Genomic DNA, 27,165 nt, shown 5'->3' with positions numbered 1-27,165 from the left:
AAGCAGCAGTTATTGTAATATTATCATAGTTATGCAAATTCTTTTCTTTCCACTGTGATTGAGCCTTTATGATATTTGTTTCTCAGGCACAGCACCAATAAACACAGGATAAATTATGTTCTCTTGTAAGAATATGCTTATGTCAACCAGTATTCTTTACCAGCACCCCTAGGATTTTCTCTTATTTTGTGAAAACTAACTTTGAACAAAGAATGTTGCCAATACCCTGAGCTCAATGTTTAAGGAATAGAATTGTCTTAAGGGTGGTGCATTATTTATAATTTTCATCTTCAAATCAACTGCTTTGGTCACAAAAACATATGACTCATTCTGAAGTGAATAAAAGAAGGCTGAATAAAAGGGACTGTAAAAAGTCCCATCCTCCAGACACATCTCTGATGATGTACTGAAAAAAGATTGTTAAGTCCTGAGGGAAAGGACTTTTTCTTTTTTGGTCTGCAAAGCACTTTCCTTTCCTTTGGGAGAAGATTTTAAGGATGACCTTCTACTTCCCTTAAACACCTTCTCCTGTGATGTCCTTTACAAATGCACCTCCCTCCTCACGTCAGAATCTGACATCCTGTTCTAATCTTTTGGGATAAGAATGAAAATAAAAAGCAGATAAAAAGTGGGTCCTTCCCACTGTCTATGCTAGAAAGGGAACCTTCACAGTCCAGCCAAGGAAAAGAGTCTTTCTTCAAACCAGGCTTTTATTGCAGGCAGGTATTACCTATAAACCTGTCAGCCCATCAGAGAGTGATGCAAACTGCTCAGTTCTCTGCTGCAGAGATTTTTTTCCTTTTAAGTCCTCATTACAGCTGAGAGTCCCTCAAAAAGTTGAGTTAAAGAGCCATCAGCACAGAGAACACTGTGACAGAAACAGAGCAGACCATGTTTGGTGACACCAACTCATTCTCAGGTGTCAGTCACAGAAAATACAGAAAACTCTTGACAGACTTTGGTGTTCCTTTTCCCTTGACAGTGATGCCAATAAAGGTACAAAAGCCTGGCAGATGCACCTGCACTACCACGCTGTGCCTTGGGGAAGGGAAAAGTGCCTTTTCCTGTTGCTGACTGGTGATTAAACATGTCCCAGAGCACAGCAGTTGATAGCCCACATTCTTCTAGACATGCATCATGTTCATACACTCCATATGGGGGTGAGTGAGCTGGGATGAAGAGATGCTTCTGCTTTCTCTTCCTGGAAACATGACAAGGATTTGCTCCCTGGCTGTTATTAAGGCTACAGTTTGTGATGGGTTTAGTCTAAGCCCTGCTAGGATAATAATACCAATAACAGCAATCAATAAAATGTGTTTCTGACACTGTAGTTTCCTAAATGGTAAACCAGACTATAACATACCTATCTATGCAGTAAAAAATATTATTACATGTTTAAATATCACATATTTACAGCCAAAGGTTGACATCAGTACAAATTATAGCTCTATAAAGTACACCAGAAAAGCAGTTATGGGACTCCAGACTCTAAACACAAAGGCAGTCCACAATTAAAACATAGACATGTCAATGGCCAGATACCTGTACACAGAGGGCTCCAAATTCATAATCCTAATTTGAAATCCTAACCCTGATTTTAAGTACCAGATTAGATTTCTCCTAACTCTAATCCTATCTCTGCAATCCCCAGATAATGTATATATTTATGTGCTGAATTGTTAAATCAAATCTTCCTTATAGGCAGAGATAAGTGCCTCTATAAAAGTAAAATACATGGCTGTGGGTCATATCTGCTGACATATTTTGGGCTGTAGAAGCCTAAATATTGACTCCAGCCCACCCCCTTAGGCTAACCTCAATAAGGCCAATCCCCACAGTAACACGCAAAGCAACCAAAACACACAAATCTCTGAAAATTTAGACCAAAATTGAAATACACAAATTGAACTTTAATGAAATACACTGAAATGCTATTACTAAGCATATACTGAATGTTAGCCATACATTTTATTATCATGAAAACTCCAAACTGAGTTTTACAGTGGAGACCAATTCCTATGATAATGCAGAAGGCTGATCTTTGTCAGCTCTCAGCCCTCCTTTTAACCTCCTAGTGGCAGAGCTCCAACACCAGAAGCCCTGGCTGCGAGCCCAAATAAATGCTTAGTAATATCAGTATATTGATCAATCCCTACAGTAAATGAGAGCAGCAGCGCCATGCCAGGCACCTCCCTAAAACTGAACACCACAAAGTTGAATCACTGACTTATAATCTAACTTTAATTCAAACCATAAAATTAATTTGAAGTCTAGAAGGGAGATGAATCATTTAGACAGAAAAGCTGCCAGCCCTCTTAACTCCTTGGACTTCTAAATCCACAGAGGCTCATCTTTCCAAAGCTTGACCTTGACCCCAGCCTCCAGCATAGTCACCCCTCAGGAGGGATATGGGGACTAGTTCATATCCCCAGCCCCAACAGCTGTGAGCACTGGCAGCCCATGTGTGAAGGAGAAGTGCTTAGGACCGGTAAGGAGCTCCCTGCCAGAAGGGAGCCCCCAGCACCCACGCTGGTGCCCTTGAGAAACACGGAATTACAGGGGATTTCAGTTTTAGGTTTCTAAAACCTAATACTCGGCTCTAACCCCAGACTTAATTATAGACAAACAAAAGCCAATGCCTAGAAATTTCCTGATATATCAGAAAGATATCTGGATAACAACTACAGCTTGGGGGTTTTTTGAATTTTATTTTCCCTCATCAGTCAAGGTCAAGAATTTTGCCTTTGCTGCAGATCATTCTTGCTTCAGATCAACACTGCACAACTTCTGATATAACACAGCCTTGCTGAATAATTTACATATTTGCCATAGTTTCATTTGTAGATATAAATTCCTGTTATATTTGAAGTATAAACTCAGAGCTGCTGAGCCTCAGTGCCCTGCTTGGAGCTGCTGCAATCATGCTGTGCTTGTGCAACTCTTACAGGAGGACTGAGAAGAAAACTGATGTTTTAGAGGCAGAGTTCATGTTGAAAGTATTTAAAAGAGAATACAATAATTTCAAAGGTCATTGAAACTGAAAGGGAAATGAACATTTTCTCCTGTTTTAAATCCCTTTACCTCTGCCAAAGAAAATGGGATTTATCACGCTGAGACAATTCACTCTGCCAAACACCCAGGCAACCCTTGTTCACTGTAGGTGTCTTTTAAACAACAGAATCTGAATAGACAGAAGTATTGAATATTTCACAGAAATAATTCAGATTCCTGTAAAACAATGTTTACAGTAAGAAAGAAAGCAGGTCCCACAAGCCTTTGGCAGCTTTAACCAAAGCTCTCTCCACTACCATTAATATACAGTATTCAACAGTGCCAGGAGAATTTTTTTGTACAGAAGCTTGATATTTGACCTTTGAGAGCTTCCTGTTGAATGTGCATCAGAAGTTACTGCTCAGTTCTCACTCTGAAGTCAAGCAACAGCAGAAAAGTTCCAAAAAAGAGAAAAAAACCCTTCTCAGAGCCATATACATTAAAATCTACTCATCATTCTTCTATACAATTATGCTAATCCAGGAGGATTTCCCCCCTTGCATATACACATTCAAACAGATTATTTTTGCATGAAGACATAAGAAGTGAAAGCTTGAAAATGTGTTAAAAGAATTATTTATGGTCTCCTGAGTGTGATGTCTAAGAAAGATGATTCTTCATGTTACAAGAAAATTACTTCACACCAAGTCTGAAAAAACCCATCTGACACCTTTTCACTGCTCTTTTGCCAAACTGAGGGTGTTATTTGTCAGCCATATGAAAAATTGTGACTCTTTCTGGGAGTCTCTACCATCTATCCTGAAGGGGTAATGACATAACTAAACTGAAAGAATTGTCTGTATCTTTCATTCCCAAGATTTCCAGGAGCAGTGCTAATTCAGCTCCTACTGTTGAACTGAGAATTCTGGTTTAACTGCTAAACATAATTTCCTACATTACAGAAATACATATATGGAACTTCTTACTCTCCTTACCTTTCTCATGGTAATTTTCTTCTTTCTTCTTATCCTGGGCCTTCATGTTGAAATGCTGCTTGACTTTTTTTCTTCCTGTAGTTAAATCTCTTGTTTTCTTGCAGCTATGATTCAGTAGAACTAGTCCATACCCTGTATGAATAAAAAAGGACAAACAATATGAATATATTCCATTTTGTGAGACATTTTTTATGAAACAAAACTCACTTTTATCAGCTATCTGTATTCAAATCTTTAACCATTTCACTAGGTCCAAGTTCAGAGAAAAATAGTTCCTTTAAGGGAAAAGAAAGAGAAGTTCAACATTTCTTATTTAATGAGGTCCTGTTCTGACAGACATTCCCCAAAAGATTTCACCCAGTAATTTTCTGCCACTAAGTCTGCCCTGTTGTATGAATCAGAGCACAGATTCCACATAAAATGAGATTCCAGTCTAGCCCAGATAAATCCATGCTCTAGCTTTGGGATAAAAACCTTTAAAATTATTTTATAGAGAATTGTGAGGACCCACTGAGAAATATCATGACATCTATAAAGTGTTGCACTTACAGCCAAGGCTCCAGAGAAGTCCATTACATCCACAGATGTAACCAGCCAGCAAATCTGCTTCTTCTCCTGCTCTTCAAGATGTTCCATAATGTCTGCAGCTATGCTGATTTTAAAGGCTTTTCTGGAATAAAAAGATTTCTGCTACTGATATTGGTAGTACTATAAAAACAACACAGACCTGGGGATTCTACGAGTCTTTCACCTATCATTATGGGCTTGACTGAGATTTCTGTGAGAACAAACATGATATCTAAGTAATATTTAAATATCACTCTCCACTTCTTACTTTAAAAAAAAAATCACACCTTTTTCAGAATTGGAAATACAATAAATCCGTATTTACGTCAACTGGAAGATGTATGGGAACATTTTGAGCCTTGGTGCAGCAGAATTCATTGCAGTACTACAGCTACTTGTAAACCACAGAAAAGCTAGGGCATTGATGCTCCTTTTTTTAAAAAGCCAGAGGTGCTCTTTCAAATCAACTCTCTTTTTTTTCCCCCCACAAATAGATAAAATGCCAGTGAAAGTTAGCCAGTTGTGCACAGAAGAAAGTGACAGACTGTAGAAGGCAAGACAAAGAAGCACCTTTGATCAATTATCAGTTGTCCCAGAACTGCAATCCCATGAGCTTCCCACATGAAGGCTTCTACCTCCTCTACACCATCCCCTTCCTTGCCCCACCAAGACCCCAGCCCTGAAAGTCTATCAGTCCTTCCTGCAAGACCAAAACTTTTCTGTGATTCTTGATAATTTTTCTTAGTAACTTCAGTGAGACCTCCAGCATTCTTATTTAACTTGCTATTACATTCCTTCTATGATTCCTTTTATGTGAAATAAGCATCCACCAATCAGTGAATATTTAACAGGCCAACACTACTCCAAATACCTTTTCCCTTTCCTGTTGCTCAGCTCAGTTTGTATCACTTCCGCTGGGATTGCCCAGCAGCTCTTCCCGAGTCCTACAGGGACTCAGAGCACCCGAGGTAACTTCTTGTCCATCCAAAAGTCACAGGATATTCTGAGGATCCTGATGGGTTTACAAAGGGGACCAATGATGGAACTGAAAAAGCAGTAAGGCCTCTGTCAGACCAGGCTCAGATCATGCCAACAACTGTTGTCTGGGATTTCACTGACTTCTGTTTTCCATGTGATCCCAGTGGATATGATCACATCCCCAAACCACTATCATAAATGTGACTGACTGATGAGCTTGTGGAAAAGCCAAGGCCTGAAAAGACACCGCCAGGTCACGGGTACCAGCGTAAGGAATCTGTTCATCCAGAAATAAAAAATAGCAGCAATTGTGCTGTAATTGGGACCCTTGCAGTGCACAGGCAAAGGAAGGGCTCTTTTTTTTACCTCCTGTTTTTTTCAAAATGCAATCTACTAGGGAAGTTGGAAGTACAGATAAGATTTTGGATACACATGCCAAGGTTTGATGAAGGGTTTGCGTTGCCTGAAAGCCTTGCCAAATTAATGACTGGTCAGTTGATATTAAGTGAAGCAATAAAAACCAGATAAAAAATAAGGTTTTCTCTTTTTGATTGGAGTGACTAACCACAATATTAAGTCCCATGTGCTTCTTTAGGACAAAATAAAATGCTGATGAAGCCATGTATCCTTATTTACTCATCAGGGATGATGAGCAAATGTAATGAGTCTTGTTTCCCTAAAGGCAGCTGAACTCAAAAGAAGGAAATGGAACATTTTGTACTTACCCCATGTTATATCTGTGTTTGGGATGCAGCTCCTCATTCCTCTCTGGGCCCTTCTCCCTGGCACTCCAACCTGGGCACAGCAGCAGGAGCACACCCTGCCAAGCACGTGTGCCCTGAATGCTTTTCTTGCCACCTATGAGAATCTATAACAATAATTTAAAACAGGATTTCAAAATCCATGCCTAAAAACAAAGGGAAGACCAGCAAAAGCTGGTCAGGATCAGCCCTTACCTTAATGTTATCTGCCCACTCATCTCAATGCCACAGTAACAGTACAATTTTAAGGTGACTTAGGTGCTCTTCACAGCCTGTTGATCCACTTATGAAATTCTTTACACACAAACTTTGCAACTCCATGTGACCTCTAACAACCGAAAAGTTCAGTTCAGAAGAGAAATTAAAAACACAATCCGACCAAAAGGAACATCCATAACACAATGTGGCAGCCAGTCACAGCTACCTGTTTTTTAGGTGTGTCTGTTCCCAATTGTATGACTCAGTTGAGCCCTGGCTCAACAGAAAAATGACAATAATTTTGATCTTCTGAGTTTTTTGATTGAGTCATACACACACACACACACACACACATATATTCACCTCAGGTAGCCAGCCAGTATTTACTGGGACTCACAGCTGCACCAGCTGTGAATTTATGGAAAAGAAAACAAATCTCCTCAATGTCATGGATCTCAAAGTAAGGATACACTCAGTTAATTTGGCCTTAAATGTTTTGCTTGATCAAATGATAAATTAATTAAGTTATAAGTATTTCAGTACTTTTCTAGGAAACTTCTCATCTTGCTGATCCTATTTGGCTACTCTAACAAGTACTTCTTCCCCAGGCTTCAAATAATCATAGACAGGTACTATTCTACCCAAGCCAGGGTTTCTTTATCAAGCTTATAATTCACTAAAGACATCCCTGAAACTCTTATTATAAGGCATGTAATATACATTTCTTTTTGAATGACCTTGAATAAACTCCGTAATAACTCAGTCTCCCGTTTCCCACAAAGAAAAGTAATAGTTACTCCATTTAATTGAAGTAAATAGTTATTCCATGCAGAAAGACTGAATACAAATCTCTCTATTGTGATAATACAGAAATTAGAAATTCTAGCATAAAATTACTAAATCTGTTCAGTCAATGAATCAAGTGAGGGAAACATTCAAACACATGTTTAAACCCACTCCTGTTCTGCATTATTTTCCTTAAGAGACTTATTCTCATTTGAAATGCTTTCCTCAACTGGGATCAGTGTGTACTATACCATATTTATTTCTGGGGTTAACAGAACTACTTTGGGACTCAAGTAATACAATAAAGGAGGCATATTAAAGTTTCCTGGCCTTTAGGATAATTTCTGAATAAAAGATCCCTCCTAAAGACCAACAGTGAGGACTGTAAAAGTTTCAGTTAAAACCTCCTCTGTCTCTGAGAGTTACAAATGACCATTTCCACTATCCCAAATCTGGAACCAATGAACACAAAGACCATTAAAACAATTAAGGACTCTTTCATTCATTTTTGATGTCTTACATATCATATGTTCAATAACTTTGTGATTTGACTCAATTCTTTGATTTCTAGCCAATGCCTTGGCAGCGTTTCCCTTCAGTTCAGGGGAAAGTACAAAATATTCAGTGCAAGTAGTGAATTACTTATGTCTGTATGAATTAGCTCTCACAACTTTTTGGAGAAGATATACCATCAGTAGCAGATAAAACTGATCATTTCAGGCTACTGTCACCTAAGCTCCATTTGACAGGAAAGAAAATACACTCAGCATTTGCCTGTGATGATTTTTTATTGCTCTGCAATACTCTCTAATGCCTTCCAGCTGCATTGAGGACAATTTGTTCATTTCTCTCAGTAATCAAAATGTGTTTTGACTAGTAAGTCCCTATTTAGTTTTTCTGTAATCGTTTTTCTTAATGGGAGTATTTTCCAGATGTTGTGTTAGTCTAGTCATCCGGGCCCTCTTCCAAGCCCTGTGGAAAGTTTGCTGTCATGAGCTGTCATTGGTGGTGTGTTTAACAAACTGCCTAATTACCTGACCCCAGCACTGCTCCAAAGCAATATATAAGGACTCTGGAACAGCCCTGGGAGCAGACACACTCTCTGCTAGGTAAGTGCTATACCTGTCTCTACCCAGAGCTCTTCTTCAGTAGGAGAACAGGAACTGGGACAGAAAATCCAAAGTTTTCTTTTTGAAGGAAGATTTACTTTTAGCCTATGCTTCCATTTGACATATTTCAATGTTAGGTTATGTTTTATAGAATTATGTTGCTGAATAACTAATATTCTGTCAGTATTTGGTTTTATTACAGATTTTCATTTATCAGTATTATAACTTTAAACATTGTGCTGAAGTGTACCCATGTTAGAAGACAGCTGTGACTGTAGTCTTCATGTAATAGAATTCTGCAAAAATTTATTTCTATTACTTGTTCATAATGAATTTCTATAGTCTTATTACAGAACTTAAGCCATTAAGCCATTAATTTAATTTAATGGCTAATTGACTAATAATCAAGAGGGAATTTATGGAGCAATTTAAAAATAGCGATTTTTCCCTTGAACGGTTTTATTATTTATTTTACATTTTTATCAAGCTAGTCTTATATATAAAGATATGCACAGCATTTTAAAAATTATGAATTAAGTGAATTGCAGATAGTGATGTAAGATTATTTCTTTTTAGGAGCGATGTCGTACCTGAAAGTTATGATCATATGGAACATACTATGCTTATCCCTGGTGGTTCTTTCACTGTCCTTGATTCCAGAGGTGTCTTCTCAAGGTACTGTAACACACAAAGCTGAAGGGAGGGTGTCTAGGAGTGTATGCCTGACACACATTAAGAATATTTCAAATGCAACTTCATAAAAATACTACAAAGCTCTAGAACTTTATTCAGATAGGAAATATGATTCAGTTTTATCATCACTGAATATTTTCATAAATAAATTTTAGTGTAGCATGGTCCTCTTTTTTTGAGGAATAACATAAAAATATAAATGTAATGCAAAATGTGTATGAATCTATTACTTTTTCTGTAGACAGCCTACAGAGCCTCTTGCCCTCATACTGATGTATTTAGCCTGAGTGATTTGCAGTTTGATTTAGAAAGAATCTAGCATGAGAATATCCACAAAGGTTGGCTAGAAATATTTCAACAAGCTCAGGAAAAGAAATGTCTCTACCTTGCTAAGTGCTTTCCCGTTAAATGCACCATTCTTATAGCAGTGAGGCAAATTTGGGGAATTATTTGTCTAATGATAGCTCTATAATTGATTCCTTACTAAAGTAACACTGTTATGGTGAAGCAGAACGTGCCCCCTCGCAAATCCTGAGCTGCTGCAGTTCTCTAATAGCTCTCAAATTTTCAGGGGGATGACACTAGGTATTACTTGCTGGTAGAAAATGATTTATTACTACTTGATAGCAGAAAGCACAATGTCATGTATCCGAGAAGTTCCTCAGGGCACACCCCATGCCAGATGTAACCTTACACTGACCCCTTGATAACTGATGCCTTCCCACCAGTTTCAGCAAAAATCAAGACTTTTGCCAACAGCAACCAGGACCATTCAGGCATTTTCCTTAAAAGTAACTTCGTAACTTACAAGTCATAAACTGAAAAGAAACAAATGAAGAGGTGCAACCATTGGACTACTACATATTATCCATATAACTATTGGACTTATTTTCCTTTCATAAAGGAACAAGAGTTCAATCTATTGGGCATATATCCATAAAGGAAGATGTCCATTTTGTCTTTTCAACTGCTTTAATAATAGCCCAGTAACTCAAGTCCATTAATGTCTCCAGTTATCCCTTGGTTCCACTTTTCTATTTGTGGCAAAGTGATAACAAGCATTACAAGTACTGTCTGAGAATCACTGTATATGTAATAGATATAATATTTGTTATGCCATGCTCTTCCTTCAGACACACACACGGAGTGTGTGTTGTTAGCAATTGTCTTTGGTGTTGTGTTGTGTTACATGTTATTTCCTTGTTGTTCCTCAATGTTTCAGCTGATTATCTGTTTGGGCTTGCTGATTGTTCAGCTTCTTTGTTTGTATTTAGGGACGCTTCACTTGTGGTCCTGCATGTTTCATGTCCAGAAGAAGCTGTTAACTTGTTGTGTTTTCAGAGATTTCACAGATGAAGGGGAGGGTTGCAGGGTGAATATCTGATTTGGCAGCAGAAGGTAGCAAAGCACTGCTGAGCTGGAGTGCTCACAGGTTAAAGCAAGACACTCCTGCTGTCTTGTTTTACCTGTTATCTGCACCATTTCTTGTTATCCAGCATTTCCCAGCAGTCTGGCAGAAAAGCCATTATGGGATGAGCTTTCCTGTTAGTTTGCTAGTACTTAATCTTCTAATTAACAAAATGTACTTCATAGGAGTTACAGGGCTAGATCCCAACTGTTCTTAACCTTAGAGCTGATACCAAATTCTTCCCTGACATCAGGGAAAAAATATAGTGTAGGGAGTAGGCAGATTTTGAAACTTCCAATAAAAATGGTTTCAGGGACGTGTATTTATTATGACAGTGTTCTCCAGTTTACAAGCCAGCTTGATTAGATGGGTAATTAGGAACAGCATTACCAACAATAAAAATCAGACACCAAGGGGGTCTGTCAGGTATGGATGTGGAGATGCACACCTATTATCATACAGAAGGTGAATCAAACTGAAAAGTAAATAAGCAAAGCTGATATACTGTCTAAGGGGCTAGTTCGGAAGCCTCTGGTCATACTACAGAACCAATCCTCAAGGATTCCTTTGTTTCCAGACAAAAAGGTTTAAGTTAGCTCAGTGGAAGACCCCTCTAACCTGAACACGTGCTGCTGCTGGTCCTCAAGCTGGCACAGAGCAAACCTCTGCTCCCCACACCTTCAGGAGGAGTCACACCAGGCCCTCAACTTCTGCAGTACTGAGTGTAGAAACCACATTCTGTAGGAAAAAAGGAGAGAAGCTTTAGTCCTTTTCCATTCAGCATTTCCTTAGGGATCATTGTGGTTGGGCAATGCTTACACCAGTGTTGTGTGATTTTAGATGTATCGAGCTGTACAGGGAGATGTGGGGCAGGGTATTCTAGAGAGCATGACTGCCAGTGTGATTTTAACTGTCACCACTACATGGAGTGCTGCCCTGACTTCAGGAAAGTCTGCACAGTGGGTAAGTTCCCAAACACAGCCAGTTCCTCTCCTCAAAATTCCCTTCCCAGCTCCCTACCACACCAGTGTCTCCTCTGAATGCTTAAATGTCTGTTGGTTTGCTGTGTCCTTGTTCCACCTCATACATGTATTGTTGTTCCCCTCAAATATTCAGGATAACCACGTGCAAATGCCAAGAAAAATGTGTATCCACAGATTATTGCCAAGCAAAGAATTTTGCTTTTGACCAAAGCAGAACTAGGCAAGATTGGCAAAACCTGTTTGTTTTGTTTGTTTTCTACTCCTTAGTGCATTTGTACTGTATGTGTCTGTCTCCTATACAAAGAAAAAAGTGGTAAAAGCCAATTCAGGTTTTTGCAGAAAGAAATTCTGACATATTCCAATTCAAATTTAAGAAGTGTGGATGCTGTGGGGTCTAATCCAAAGCCAGGGTGTCCTTCCATAGACAGAAATTGAATCTGGATCAGAACCATGTCCAGAGTCTGCTGGAAAAGGTGTTTGGATGAGTATTAATTTATGCTTTATTTATAGGGAAAACTGCACAATGTAACTAAAAACAGATTATTGCTTTAATGAGCATTAAAGACATTTTCTTAGCAATCACCAACGTCAGAAATATCAGTGATTTGGATAACAGTAGTTTGTTACCCTACACTGTGGTTCCAGTAGGATTACAGGAGTAACAAATACTTCTCAGAACCAGCTACACCACTGAGTGTTGTTCAAAATGCAGACCTAGCATTCCCTAAAATTCCAGTTCTGCTGCCCTGACACACACTGGGGACACTTTGCCTTTCAGTCTCCCCCATCCTCATTTTGCTTTGTGGGGGGACATCAGCATTTCTCACAGCTGAAGATGCAGAGTGAGGCATTTTAATTATGGAGGCTATTTATTCATTGTGGGTCAGATTCTAAAGGTATTCTGGCTTCTGCACGACATTTAACCAAAAAGGTAAAGCTAGAGGAAATCTCTGTTCTATCTAAATCAGTGAGTCCAGGCAAGCACAGGAGGTGCCATCCTGAAAGGATGCAGGCAGTCTGGCTTAAGACTGTTGTCCAGCTAGTGTGGAATCAACACTGACTAAATGACAGAAATGCCAGACATTATTTATGAATAAAATTTCCCTAAGATAATAAAAATAATTCTCACCTGTGCATGTAGGATGGATCCACTGGCATCAACACTGATTCCACAACTGCACTAATCCAAAGATGTTCAGAATCTGCCTATAGAGCAATCCTAATTTTTCTTGATAATGATTTAACTGCATAACATGATTTTATGCCTTGTGTGCCACAGAGACAATGACTTCAATAAAGACATATGTAGAGAAAGTGCTTTTTCTGAAGTCTAGTAGCTGTGCACACTCTTTCTAACACAACACAGTCATTATTTGATATGAAATAGCAATTTGGTCAGTGAAGTTTCAGAAGTTAACCAACATTAAATATTAAAATCATGTGGTTATTGATCATGTCAAAACATGGCACATAGTCCTTTAGTATTAATAATTTAAGAACTCTATTAAATAGTTCCAAACTGGTCTCTTGGGGTAACTTGGCTAACCTGTTCACACAATTAGGTTGCAGTGTTTGCCTGGACACACCAGGTACACTTAGTTGTGACCTAATTAAGTGAATTATTTTTCAGAAATGCTTTGTTAGAAACATCCTTTTTGTTGCAAAGGAATCCCCTGGTGAACACCTTCCTGCAAACCCAGCCCAGAATTTAAATATCACTCTTGAGATCACCGCTCTGTGGCTGGGGAAGCAGAAGCCTCCTACGGTGGGACCTGGCTAAAGTGAACCTGGCAGTCAGGTTTTATCACACTGTCAATCCAATGTCACTGCCATGGCACAGTGCCCCTCTGGTGGCACCGCCTGATCCAAACCCCCATCACAGACAAAGCCTGGATCAGACCAGGATAAGCGCCTGATTTTCTGGAGCTGCTCTTGGCACAGCTCAAGCCAATGACTTCACTGTAGAGAGGTCCCAGCGTGGCAGGTGGGCTGGCCCAAAGCCTGACTGTGCTCTGTGTCCCTGCAGCCGCCTCCTGCGAGGGACGCTGCTTCGAGGCCTTCGAGAGGGGCCGCGAGTGCGACTGCGACGCCGACTGCGAGCGGTACGGAAAATGCTGCCCGGACTACGCCAAGTACTGTAAAGAGGGTAAGACACTTCTCCATCTGTTTCTCAAAAACAAGTTTAAGCAGAGGTGCTGTACCATGAACAAAACTGTGTGGGCTTTGGTGACAACTGAAAAACAGAAAACAGAACAAAACCAAACAAAAGAAAATAGAACAAAACCAACAAAACCTAATTTCACAAACAAATTGGCCAACTTCTCAAGCATGAGCACTTTATGGAAACATACAGGTAGATATCCTGGAAGTCATCACCAAGATGTGAATTCTGAGGTTAAAGCTGTATTTTACATTAGGCTCTTTTGGCACCAGCCATGCTGTCAGAGCCCTTACTCAGAATACCACATGTAAAGATAAAGTCTGCACATCAATAATAGAATTCAGTGAGAGAAGTTGGGGAATCAGAACAGATTTGTCAGGAAAAGACATTTTGAGATCATTGTATCCAACCATTCCCCCAGCACTGCCAAGGCCATCACTAAAACATATCCCTAGTGACACACTCACACAGCTTTTAAATCCCTCCAGGGATAGGGACTCCACCCCTGCCCTGGGCAGCCTGGGAACCCAAACCTCCACTGGTGCTCCTAGGGGTCATTTCCTCTTGTCCTGTCCCTGTTCCTGGGAGCAGAGCCTGACCCCCCGGCTGTCCCCTCCTGTCAGGAGATGTGCAGAGCCACAAAGGCCCCCCTGAGCCTCCTTTTCTCCAGGCTGAGCCCCTTCCCAGCTCCCTCAGCCCCTCCTAGTGCTCCAGACCCTTCCCTGGACATGCTCCAGCCCCTCAAGGTCTCTCTGGCCACGAGGACCAGAACTGAGTTCCTCTTATAAAAACAAGGTGGAAGGTTCAACCCCCTTAAAATCCTCCCCCATCCAAAAGTGGGAATGGCTACTCTGTGCCTTAGGATAGCACTACCTGGACCTCCAGATCACTTGTTTGGGGCCACCAAAAGCAGTCACTGGCAGCATATTAGAGATGCACATTCTAGATTCTCCCCATCTCAAATCCAATGTGGGAGGAGCAGCCCAACACAGAAACCCATCTTGTGGGGCACAAGAAAGGAACTGGATGTCACATGTTCACAGTGTAGCAAGAAAAGATTTAAGCAAACACACATTTTACCTTTAAGCTGCAAGTTCAGTCCAGTGCAGAATCAGTCACTTCTTTTGTTCTGTCCTTTTCTGCAGAGCCTGGTGGGGTTTCAGCTGAGCACAAAGGCACAGATCTGGAGGTGCAGTCCCACCCTCATGTAGCTTTAAGGACACCAGCAAATGAACTCTAAAAAAAACCAACAGAATATGTTTAATTCCATCATGTCCTTAAACTTTCTGGTACCTACAGACCTAAATTAATTTCTGTCAACACACTTGACAAATATGGCTTGGCACGAAGTCACTGCATCCACAGAGCAGCCCACCTCCAAGGCAGCCAATTCCCAAAGCCTGCAGCATGACACACAACACCAGTCACAATTATCATTTGGTTCTCTTCACCCAAGTGCTCCCCAAGTGCTGGGGTAGTGGCTTGGCTTGGCCACACAACTGCACAGTAATTTAGGCTGAAATAGAGTCTGTATCCAGCATTTTTGACTGAGTGTCTAGAGAAATGTCTTGGAAGCATATTGAGGTGAATTTGCTGCTTATGAGGCTGCTTAATATTTCCCTCTTTCTGCTGAGTTTATCACATCCAAACACTCACAAACACTCTTAAACCATTTCACTTCTTCAGTTAAAATAGAATGAAGAATTAATCAACTGTTCCTAATCTTAAAGAATTTCTTCTGTATTGTACTAAACTTTGCTATAATTTTTTTGTCAAAAAATCCAGCAGAAATCCCCCAAACCACTGTACTCAGTATTTTACTATTTATGTTATATGTGAATAACTGAGAAATCTGTTAAACCTCTTGGAATAAATTTGCTGTTTCAGCATCCTCTGAACAATTTTTTCTGTACAGTAAAGGCAAGTGTTCGATGCATATCCAGAGCTCACTGTTAACTTCCCTGTTCTCCAGAAGCTCTTTAATCCCAGAATACATGTACACACATAACCAAAACATTCCCCTCCCCAAAAATTGGCTTCCAAAGGAGTCATTCAGCTTCAACTACAACAATTTCTCTCTCTTCCTCAATAAATGTTTCAGGATATAGTGCAATACCCGACCTTCCTTGCTTTGAGCACTAGCTCGTTGTGAAAGTAAATCTTTTGACAACATGGTCATCCCTTGGAGACAAAAATCCCATTCCTTTTGTAAAAAGCTGATGACACACACCTCTGGCAGTTGCCAGCTCCCTTGGCTGGATCAAAACAATTTGGCCAGTTCCCTGAGCTCCATCACATTTCCTTCACAACTAACAAGTTCCTTTTACAAGGCTATGCCAGTAGCTCATTTCCAGTTGTACAATTTGGCCAACAATTAATTACAAAATATTTTCTGGCTCTTACTGGATGCAACTGAATTCCCATTCACTCTTCAGAGCTGAAAAATCTGAACACAACCTCCTATTTCTCCTAAAACTCAGCCTACTAGAAGTTAGCTTAATACCCATGTTGTTTCCTTGGTCCATGCCTGCTTTGTAGCTCCTGTCTCCTTCAAGGAAACCATTTCTTTTAAAACATCTCCCCAAAACAATCACTTGTATAGAATTATCACATCTGAAGAGCTGCAAGGAGATTATCCAAGTAAATTCTTTGCTAATGTGACAGCTCTCCTATTTCCACTGGAGTTAGTTATCTGTAGTGAAAGTCAAGTAGTAAAAAGTCATCTGTAATGAATAAAAAATAAGACAAATTTTCAGAACATAGAGGTCTGCTCAGAATTCAGTTCTTTTCCCACCTCAAAATTACCATTAGCTAATAATGCCTCACCTCAAACTTCTGTGAAAAATATTGTTTCTATCTGTGATGAAACACTTCAGGATCAAAAGGTATTTTTGCTCTTTTTCACACAAATAATTGTGTAAATTATCCTGTAGGTGAAAAGAAACTTAGTTTTAAGTGGAAGAAGGTCACTGAAATTTCATAATCACTCTTAGACAACTGACACCAAGCACCTATAAAGTTAAAATAATCTGTTAATGGGAGCACTTCTCTCTTTCAGCACACACAGAAAAGCCAACCCCGGAGACTCCTCCAGACAACAAATCTAAAAGGTCCTCCACAGATGAGGAAGAGTCACCAGAGGAAGCTGTGGAAGGTAGGCAAGTATATGGATGCACCAGGATGGGTGTTACCTGAAGGAAAATTAAAGACCATTTTCCTGCTCTGGAAATAGAAAGCTGATCCTAGACATTACCAGACAGTTAGCAAGCTTGGAAGCACTTGGTTTATAAACTGATTACCTCACCGAGCCCTCAGGACTTTGGAGAGTTCACTCAGCACAGATGGTGCAGAGAGGTGATGTCTCCTGTGTCTCTATTGGATTGTCACACATCCTCCAAACACAGGGTACACACCATTGTCAGTCTTGGACAGCATCCATGGCTGGAACAGGAAGGGTGGGACAGTGGTGAACTGGCAGCACAGGAAAATGTCCTAGCAGGTTTCTTTAGCTTCAATCAAGCCAGCCTTATGCTGCTTCAGAGAACACACTTATTTATTTATTCTGACTGGAAAATATGCTGCTTTCCTGTGTTCTTTGGTAATGTGTTCCAGCATTTGAAGTGATAACTCAGGAGACCAGCTTGAACTTGAAGCACAATTGAAAAGACACTAGAAGTCAGTCAATATTTTAATCCTCCCACCCTCTTCTTCTTTTTTGTTTTAGATTTGGAGTACTTTTTTCTGCTGTTCCAATTTCCTATTACAAAAAAAAAAAAACAAAAAAAAAAACCAAACCAAAACAAAACCCAACAAAAGAACCCCCCCAAACCCCTAAAAACCTTATAGTGCATTAAATGAAAGAAAATTAAGGGAATTCAAATAACCCTTAACAGGATCCCAGCTGGCTTATGGTATTTCAGATACATGGGATGGGAGTGAAACCTATTCTGCAATGTTCTGCTCATTCTAAACACACAACATTTGTGAATGCAGAGCTAATCTGCAAAATCTGAGAGAGAGAATACTTAGGGAGAGATTGAAATGCAGAAGCATTTACTCTTCTTCCTGCTGAATAACAATTTGACTGATATCAGTGTAACTATAAATACAAGTAAGGAGAGCCTTAAATCCATACATCACAATGAGGAAAACAACCCAAGGAACAAAGATACAGCAGAACATGCAGTCAGGGCTCTGTGTTCAGGAATGATTTTCATCCTGCTTCCCCTACCTCTCTCCACTGATTCCAGGTTGTTGGTGCAGACTAAGTTATGATGTAGGACAGTGGAATAAATCAAAATTACAGACTGAGAAGGGAAGTGTTCTGTTAGAAGGACTATTTTTCAAAGTGGCTTCCTTTCCATGAAAGCAGCAGGAAATCCCAGGCAGCTCCTACAAGCACCAAACTAAACCCTGAACCTGGGGCAGCACCAGGTCGGCCAAAAGGGACCACCTAAAACTGAGCTGAGTGCTGCAAAGTCCCATGCACACAAAAGGAACTCCCATTTCACCTGGGCCAGGTGAGTTTGGCAGTTAAAAAAGGACTTGCTATTCCAAAGGAAGCACCTATAGCTCATGGGTGTAATACAATTATTGGCAATACCTACCTGCATGGCAATTCCAATGGCTGAACCGAATTTGTATTTGTTCTGTAGATCCTGAAATCCCAGTGACCACTCCTGCCCCAACCACAGAACCTGCAGGGACAACCCCTGAGGCCACAGAGGAACCAGCGACCGAAGCTGAGCCTCCCACTCCAGATACAACAGAAGATGTGACCCCTGATGCCACAGAGGAGCCAGTGACTGAAATGGACCCAACCGAGCTGCCCCCAACACAGGACCCAACCCCTGATGCCACCGAGGCGGCAGCAACCGACAGCGAGGCTCCCACCAGCCTCACGCCTGAGGAGACAACCCCAGAGGAACCAACAACACCACCACCAGAGGAGACAACCCCAGAGGAACCAACAACACCCCCACCAGAGGAGACAACAACCCCAGAGGAACCAACAACTCCCCCACCAGAGGAACCAACAACACCACCACCAGAGGAGACAACAACCCCAGAGGAACCAACAACACCAACACCAGAGGAGAAAACAACCCCAGAGGAACCAACAACTCCCCCACCAGAGGAGACAACAACCCCAGAGGAACCAACAACTCCCCCACCAGAGGAGACAACAACCCCAGAGGAACCAACAACACCACCACCAGAGGAGACAACAACCCCAGAGGAACCAACAACTCCCCCACCAGAGGAGACAACAACCCCAGAGGAACCAACAACACCCCCACCAGAGGAGACAACCCCAGAAGAACCAACAACACCACCACCAGAGGAGACAACAATCCCAGAGGAACCAACAACACCACCACCAGAGGAACCAACAACACCACCACCAGAGGAACCAACAACACCAACACCAGAGGAGACAACAACCCCAGAGGAACCAACAACTCCTCCACCAGAGGAGACAACTCCAGAGGAGCCGACAACAACAGCACCAGAGGAACCAACAACACCCCCACCAGAGGAAACAACCCCAGAAGAACCAACAACACCACCACCAGAGGAGACAACAACCCCAGAGGAACCAACGACAGCACCACCAGAGGAGACAACAACCCCAGAGGAACCAACAACTCCCCCACCAGAGGAGACAACAACCCCAGAGGAACCAACAACTCCCCCACCAGAGGAGACAACAACCCCAGAGGAACCAACAACTCCCCCACCAGAGGAGACAACAACCCCAGAGGAACCAACAACTCCCCCACCAGAGGAGACAACAACCCCAGAGGAACCGACAACACCAGCACCAGAGGAGACAACCCCAGAGGAGCCAACAACAACAGCACCAGAGGAACCAACAACACCCCCACCAGAGGAAACAACCCCAGAGGAACCAACAACACCAACACCAGAAGAGACCACCCCAGAGGAACCAACAACACCCCCACCAGAGGAGACAACCCCCACTCCAGAAGAGACAACAACCCCAGAGGAGCCGACAACTCCCCCACCAGAGGAGACAACAACCCCAGAGGAACCAACAACTCCCCCACCAGAGGAGACAACAACCCCAGAGGAACCAACAACTCCCCCACCAGAGGAGGCAACAACCCCAGAGGAACCAACAACTCCCCCACCAGAGGAGACAACAACCCCAGAGGAACCAACAACTCCTCCACCAGAGGAGACAACCCCAGAAGAAGCAACAACACCAACACCAGAGGAGACAACCCCCCCACCAGAGGAGACGACAACACCAACACCAGAGGAAACAACTCCAGAGGAGCCAACAACACCAGCACCAGAAGAGACCACCCCAGAGGAACCAATAACACCAACACCAGAGGAGACAACAACCCCAGAGGAGCCCACATCTCCTAAACCAGAAGACACAACCCCAGAGGAACCAACAACCCCCCCACCAGAGGAGACAACCCCAGAAGAACCAACAACACCAGTGCCAGAGGAGACAACGCCAGAGGAACCAACAACACCAACCCCAGAGGAGCCCACAACTCCTAAACCAGAAGAGACAACCCCAGAGGAGCCAACAACACCAACACCAGAGGAGCCCACCACCCCCAAACCAGAGGAGACGACCCCAGAGGAGCCCACAACTCCTAAACCAGAAGAGACAACCCCAGAGGAGCCCACAACTCCTAAACCAGAAGAGACAACAACTCCTAAACCAGAAGAAACAACCCCAGAGGAGCCCACAACTCCTAAACCAGAAGAGACAACAACTCCTAAACCAGAGGAGACAACCCCAGAGGAGCCCACAACTCCTAAAGCAGAAGAGACAACCCCAGAGGAGCCCACAACTCCTAAACCAGAAGAGACAACAACTCCTAAACCAGAGGAGACGACCCCAGAGGAGCCCACAACTCCTAAACCAGAGGAGACAACCCCAGAGGGGCCCACAACTCCCAAACCAGAAGAGACAACCCCAGAGGAGCCCACAACTCCTAAACCAGAGGAGACAACCCCAGAGGAGCCCACAACTCCTAAACCAGAAGAGACAACCCCAGAGGAGCCCACAACTCCTAAACCAGAAGAGACAACAACTCCTAAACCAGAAGAGACAACCCCAGAGGAGTCCACAACTCCCAAACCAGAAGAGACAACCCCAGAGGAGCCAACAACTCCTAAACCAGAGGAGACAACCCCAGAGAAGCCCACAACTCCTAAACCAGAAGAAACAACCCCAGAGGAGCCCACAACTCCTAAACCAGAGGAGACAACCCCAGAGAAGCCCACAACTCCCAAACCAGAAGAGACAACCCCAGAGGAGCCCACAACTCCCAAACCAGAAGAGACAACCCCAGAGGAGCCCACAACTCCCAAACCAGAAGAGACAACCCCAGAGGAGCCCACAACTCCCAAACCAGAAGAGACTACCCCAGAGGAGTCAACAATGGCAGACTCTCCCACTACCCCTAAACCTGAAGAAACAACTGCAGAAGAACCTACAACCAAGGCAGACTCTCCCACCACCCCTGAAATAGAGGATGCTGACTCCCCAACCACCCCTGCAGCCCCTGAGGCCACTAAAGTCACGGCTTCTCCAAGTAGTGCTGCACCCACAACAGTTGGGAAGGACTCCCCCACAACTGGGGCAGGGACAATGCTTTCAGATACCACAATGGAGATCAAGGAGACAACAACACCAAAGAAAGACAGAACTACTCTGCTTAAAGACATTTTCACAGCTGCAACTGGGAAAGACACAGTTACTGTAGCTATGGTGACAATAGCTAAACCAGGTGATTCTCCTAAAGGTATGGATGATATTCCAAACGCAGCTCCTACGGCCAAGGATCCTGTCACTGCAGCAACTGAATCAGAAACAACTTCTACAGACACCAAGACTACAACAACAGCAGCCACAGCTCCCTTGCCCAGTCACACTGTGCTGGTAACAACCATCAAGGAAGATTCAACTCCTCAGCCCAGTGAGGCTGTAACACCAAAAGAAAAAGAGACAGATACAGACACTGAGCAGGCTGGGCCAGCAGCAGGCAAAGAGAGCCCAGGTGCTGCTTGTGTTATTGTGGAGATGACAACAGCTGGTAAAAAAGAGGAAACGACCATTAAAGAAATGGGCACTACACCTGAAAAAGAAATGGAAGACGTCACTGAAAAGACCCCTGGTACTGCCAAAGAAGAGGTAACTACAGTTACCAAAGAAACCACAACAAGGGACAAAAAGGACACAATAGAAGAAATGTATCTTGTGTCTAATGGGACATCCAAGCCAACAATACATTTTCAGGAGGTCACTGAGGCTGCAGAAGAACCTCATCCAACTGAACCTGAAACTCTGCCAGCAAAAGAAGAGCCCGAGATAAACAAGCCTTTAATACAAGTTGGGGACCTGCCAATGTTCCCTGGAGAAACACCAGGTAAGTGCACGCCAGCAGGTACGAAAGCATCAGCAGCTGTGGAGTTAATTAAATCCTCTTGGTAGTTTAGAACACAATCTACAATAATTGGTTTCAGTAATTGGTCCTACTGAAAATTGTTTGCTATAAGTTTCTCCTCCTCCTGCTTGCTATTGTAGAAGATGCAAACAGACAAAAAATCAAGGAAAAAGATGACAAATTTCTAAATCCCATGAAAAATTTGCTAGAAGTCAGGCTGCATATCCAGCCTCCCTCATGGTACCTAACCTGGTATTTTGTAGCCATGTACTAAAAATATCATATAAAAGAGACAAGAACTCTCTTGTCTTGCTTTTTGCCACAGCCCTTTCTTTATTTTAATCAGACATAACCTGCAGGTTCTTGGGCAATTTTTGAATCAGATACTGAAAGATATTTTGGGGAAAAAACTAGGGGTTTAGATACAAAATACTTGAATTTCAGTCTAAATGAGATTCATCCTTCCTTCATATTTAACTACATATATATATTTAACTGAAAAAAAGCATAAATTTTTTTTTTTTAAGAAATAGCAAGAAGGAGGAGAAGCCGCTAAAGTAGCTTAAAGGAACAATAAAATCCTAGAGCAGGTACCACACGAGGTGCTTGTAGGTGTTTTCCTGAATTACAGGTACTTAGGTGGCAATAAGCAAAGACACCCGCACCTGGTCACTCGGCACTGCCGGGGCCACAGCACCAGAGCCGACCTTCCCGAGAGCACGTCCCCAGTGAGGAATTAATCCCTGGCCCACCGGCGGGGCCGAGGGGAAAGCTAAGGCGGTTCTTATGGAACCTTAAACAAACCCACCTGGCTGTGTTTTGCAGAGAGGAACGACGAGAAGGACCTGTGCAGCGGCAAGCCAGCGGACGGCATGGTGGCCCTGCCCAATGGCACCCTGGCCGTCTTCCGAGGTGAGACTGCTCCGAACATCTCCACCTGCCCCAGCATGGCCCCGCTCCTCCTATACCGGCTCCAGCTCCGGCCCCGGCCCTGCTCCTTCCACCGCACAGCGCCGGAGCACCTCCCTCACCTGCCCCAGCCTCCTCCTCCTTCTCCCTCACCTTTCCCGAACCTAATCCTTCACCTGCACCTTCACCTCCTCCTCCTCTTCGAGCTGTCTCGTCGCTCTTCCTCCTCTTTTTCCTCCCTCACTCGCCCCGGTGCCACTCACCCTTCACAAAACTCTCCCGAGCCGCGTCCGTCCCCTGAGATCCCTCATGGGGCCGGCTCAGCCTCGTCCCCCGGGGCAGGACGGCGATGTCCCCTCGCTGTCCCCGGCGCCCCTCACGCCTGTCCCCCTCTCCAGGTCACTATTACTGGCTGCTGAACGGCCGGAGCCCGCCGACCACCAACCCGCGCCGGATCACCGATGGCTGGGGCATCCCCTCGCCCATCGACTCCGTCTTCTCCAGGTGCAACTGCGATGGAAAAACCTTCTTCATCAAGGTGGGAGTGGTCCCGGCCGGCACGATGGGGCGAGATTAATGAGGAGCAGCTGGGGAGGCTCAGCTGGGGGAAAAGGAGGCTCAGGGGAACCTTGTGGCTCTGCACAGCTCCCTGACAGGAGGGGACAGCCGGGGGGAGTTGGGTTTTGCTCCCAGGCAACAATAACAGGATGAGAAAGGTTGCAGCAGGGGAGGTTCAGATGGGATATTGGGGAAAAAGATTGCCTAAACTTATTTCTAGTATGTTTCCCAACCTGAAAGAAAATGCTAATGAAGTGTCCATGCCGCATTAAAGCTGTTATGCAGTTACTTCCCAATAAATCACTCAGTCCTGGAATTCAAGCTGCTTGTTATATCTATGAAAATTTAAGAGATTTAGAAATTAAACCCCTTTGTTGAGTGTAACCCTCTCTTAAAAATTGTCTTCTAAAATACACTTACTCAAAGGTTAAAGGCTGCAGGAGGTACTTAATGAAGTTGTTGTAGTTTTAACCCATTTGTATGGATGTAGGAATGATTCCAGTCAGATTTACAATGTAGCTATCAAAGTAATAGTGCTTGTTTATGGATTATTCTTCATGTTTGTTTTGCAGTTGAATCACCAGGAATTAACTTCCTCTAAAGCTCTTTTTTTTTCCTTAAATGCTCAGGGTCCCCTGTACTGGCGCTTCACTAATGGTGTTATGGATAATGGCTATCCCAAACCTCTCGCAACTGGATTTGCAGGGCTAAGTGGGAGAATAGTAGCAACCCTCCCTGTGGCAAGATACAACACCAGACCAGAATCTGTTTATTTTATCAAAAGAGGTATGTCTTGTATTCCTGAAGTTCAGGGAACATCAAAAGGGGCTTGAATTGCCTTGATCAGGAATAAAACAGTTTCTCTTGACCCAAGACCTATTTCTTTCAAACACAGAAACACAAATGATGCCAGTGTCCCAGGTGCTCAAAAATAGCCTGAAGTTTTAAAAAATTTGTACTAGAACTTGGAGGTCTTTCAGTGCATTTTAAACCAGGTCTGTAAGGGTGAGAATCCAGGAATCCAGCGCTGTAGTGGCTGAACATTGAAATAAGTTTTATCTGGTGCAAAGCTATTTTAGTCTCAAGTTAATTAGAGAAGGGAAGGCTTTAATCTTGCTCGTTCATAACTATGTGTGGAAATTTCCATCTCTATTCTGATTTCTTAAAGTAATTTCCTTATCTTACATGAATGGTGCATGGGCTGTACAGCCACCACAAGAATGTTGTTATTGATTCCTTGTGTGTGATAGGAATATAATGACACTTTCATACCTGATCGAGTTGGGTGTTTTTGGGGGGGGATTTTTTTTTAAACTAACAAAACAAATGTGTGTTTTAGATGGGAACATGCAGCAGTACGTGTACAGACAAGAGCCAGCCAAGAAGTGTCAAAGAAGACCCCAGGTCACCATCAGATACCCAGCCTTTGTCCCCAGAATTGTCATCCGGCGGCGCTTCCAGCGTGCGGTGCGAATGCCGACCGTCATCCGCACCGTCAGGATCAACCCCCACCCCTCTGGTAAGGGGACACTCAGGCTCTCCTACACAGGTGCTTTCACCTCTGTAGGTGCTGGCACAACCTTGTGTTTGGAAGATTTTAATGGCTGTAGGGGACACAGCTGCTCACGGAGGGTTCCTTTTGCTTGCAGGAGTTCTGCGCAAGGAAATCCAAATGACAACGTACTGGAGAGGGCTCCCCAAGGTTGTCCACTCAACTCTCTCCATACCCAATCAGAACAAGCCCGATGGCTACGACTACTACGCCTTCTCTTACAGTAAGTAAAACCAAAACACATCACTACAGACTTCAAAAGATACGGGGTGGGGAAGAACCTCCTGTTATCACTTGTGCTATTGCTTTCAGCACTACTAAAAAGTCCTGAGAATTAAAATACTGTCCATAATCAAGAGATGTTTCTATTAAAAATCAGGACAAGGTGCAGCAATGAAATACAGAGGTTCAAAGGAGCCAGTTGGGGAATGCATTGCCAGGGAGTTCAGCCTTGTAAAGAGACAAACCTTAAAAGAAGGATTATGTTAATGATAGACCAAAGTCTTTGGATCACAGCAAGTTTTTCAATGGTTTCTATAGAACTATGTTTCTGACAAAACACAAAAAGGAGGGAGATGAACCATTTGACTTAGCTCAAAAAAATTATTTATGATCCTAGATTAGGTAGACTCATTCCCCTAGACAGGATCCCATATAAGCATTCCTCAGTTTTCATAAAACTAAATAGCTCTAAGAACAAGCTATACCCAAATACAGGCTACTAAAGTCCCTGTCAGTAAGATCCAATTCCTCACCTTGGAGGAATCAGCCTCACAGGCCCATTCACACTCAGGGAGTATGGACTTCCTACTTCTGTATTGAGTGCAGGATTGTTGTGGATGTAGTTTGATTTCCAAATTCTTAAGACTATTTCTGTGCTCCAGCAATACAAGAACATTCTTCCCTTCTCCTGCTCTTGGGACAGATTTAATTATTAGCAATGCCATAAAACTTACTGCAACCAAGGACACCTGAAAAATAAAGCTGAGGACAGAAATTTATTGTTGGAGCCTCTCAGCTCCTTACATGCACATGGAACAGTAAATCTATTATCCAGGCCTAAGTGACACTAAAATGCAGGCTTGAATTTGTGAATTCTTTCCATGTATTAAATGTAGTTGCTGGAATTTAATGCTGACCTCTCCTCCTTTCAGATCGGTACTACAGTTTGGATATTGGCAAAAGAATAGCACGGCCTGTTACTGCTCTCACAGGCAAGACTGTAACCAAAGACTGGTACAACTGTCCCAGCAAGTGATGTACAGCAGAGAAGTTAAATCAAGATGTCACTTGGATGTCAATGTTTTTTTCTAATTTTATTAATAAAAGACAATGAAATATGTGCACACAACTCTAAGTATTAAAATGCTGCTTCAGGCTCTGGCTTCATTACACTAAGCAATCACAGGCAAACTGGCATTTTGTATACAGCTGGAAGTCCTTTACATTTCATTTAACTAATGTTTCCTCTGTTCAGGCCTCCTCTGCCTCCCATAGCATGAGTTACACCTGTGCAAGGAAAGAAAACAAGTGCATTAGAATAAACCCTTCTAATCAACCATTGCACATGTGATAGTTCATCATTCCCTAAGGAATTGTCAGGGCAGTGGAGTAGTTCATTCTGATACAGTTCAAGTTTCCCCTCTCTCCCTCTAAGCCTGGTGACACATGTACATGTCATCTGTGTCATGCAAAAGGCTGGGGGTGACTTGTGATCCTGAGCCAAGCCAATGAGCAGAGGATTCTTACCACATCTGAAATCAGTTAGTCCCTTCATCTTGTTATTAAAAAAAATGGTGACAGATGGAAGAAAATCTATCCTAGTCCCACCTTATTTTTTCCCCTTAATACCAGCTAATCTATATTTCAATGCTAATATTGAGTCTTCCACAATGTTAAAATAATGCAAAACAAAACAAAATCCAAAGGCTGTTTTTTTTAAAGTACAGAAGTTGCAAAAATAATTTCTTGCCATGGTTTAACTCCATTACACTGGAAAACCTGTAATACTTCCAATAAAGCTTTTTTCAATGAGTACGCATTGCTATAACTGGAATCCTTAATGTACCGAATGGAAG

The 27,165-nt window shown here is 42.7% G+C and overlaps 2 protein-coding genes across 4 annotated transcripts in view; one reads left to right on the top strand and one right to left on the bottom strand.

The window, feature by feature from the left end:
* Nucleotides 1–8,966: 8,966 nt before the first annotated feature.
* On the top strand, nt 8,967–26,435 carry PRG4 (proteoglycan 4). Its single transcript, XM_058029978.1, has 11 exons — nt 8,967–9,060; nt 11,327–11,449; nt 13,496–13,615; nt 16,689–16,784; nt 18,286–22,050; nt 22,894–22,980; nt 23,376–23,515; nt 24,165–24,321; nt 24,875–25,054; nt 25,185–25,310; nt 26,242–26,435. The coding sequence occupies exons 1-11, from the start codon at nt 8,967–8,969 to the stop codon at nt 26,343–26,345; spliced, it is 4,992 nt and encodes a 1,663-aa protein (XP_057885961.1). The 3' UTR covers nt 26,346–26,435.
* TPR (translocated promoter region, nuclear basket protein) overlaps nt 26,378–27,165 on the bottom strand; it is a 33,461-nt gene continuing 32,673 nt past the window's right edge. For all 3 annotated transcript variants that reach the window (XM_058029975.1, XM_058029976.1, XM_058029977.1), the window contains exon 51: nt 26,378–26,596. In XM_058029975.1, coding sequence (XP_057885958.1) covers nt 26,541–26,596 — 56 coding nt within the window. In that variant the 3' untranslated portion in view covers nt 26,378–26,540. The remainder of the gene's footprint in view (nt 26,597–27,165) is intronic.

Source organism: Melospiza georgiana, chromosome 9, assembly GCF_028018845.1.
Source record: "Melospiza georgiana isolate bMelGeo1 chromosome 9, bMelGeo1.pri, whole genome shotgun sequence".
Lineage (NCBI taxonomy): Eukaryota > Metazoa > Chordata > Aves > Passeriformes > Passerellidae > Melospiza > Melospiza georgiana.
Note: the sequence above shows the minus strand (reverse complement) of the source record. Positions and strands in the feature narration are given on the sequence as shown.

What these genes read in the sequence shown, in the direction of transcription:
- PRG4 (XM_058029978.1), top strand. Translation starts at nt 8,967, where the DNA reads ATGTCGTACCTGAAAGTTATGATCATATGGAACATACTATGCTTATCC. An exon ending in TGTTTATTTTATCAAAAGAG is followed by an intron (nt 24,322 to 24,874) that starts GTATGTCTTGTA and finishes TGTGTGTTTTAG; the next exon opens with ATGGGAACATGCAGCAGTAC. An exon ending in CTACTACGCCTTCTCTTACA is followed by an intron (nt 25,311 to 26,241) that starts GTAAGTAAAACC and finishes TCCTCCTTTCAG; the next exon opens with ATCGGTACTACAGTTTGGAT.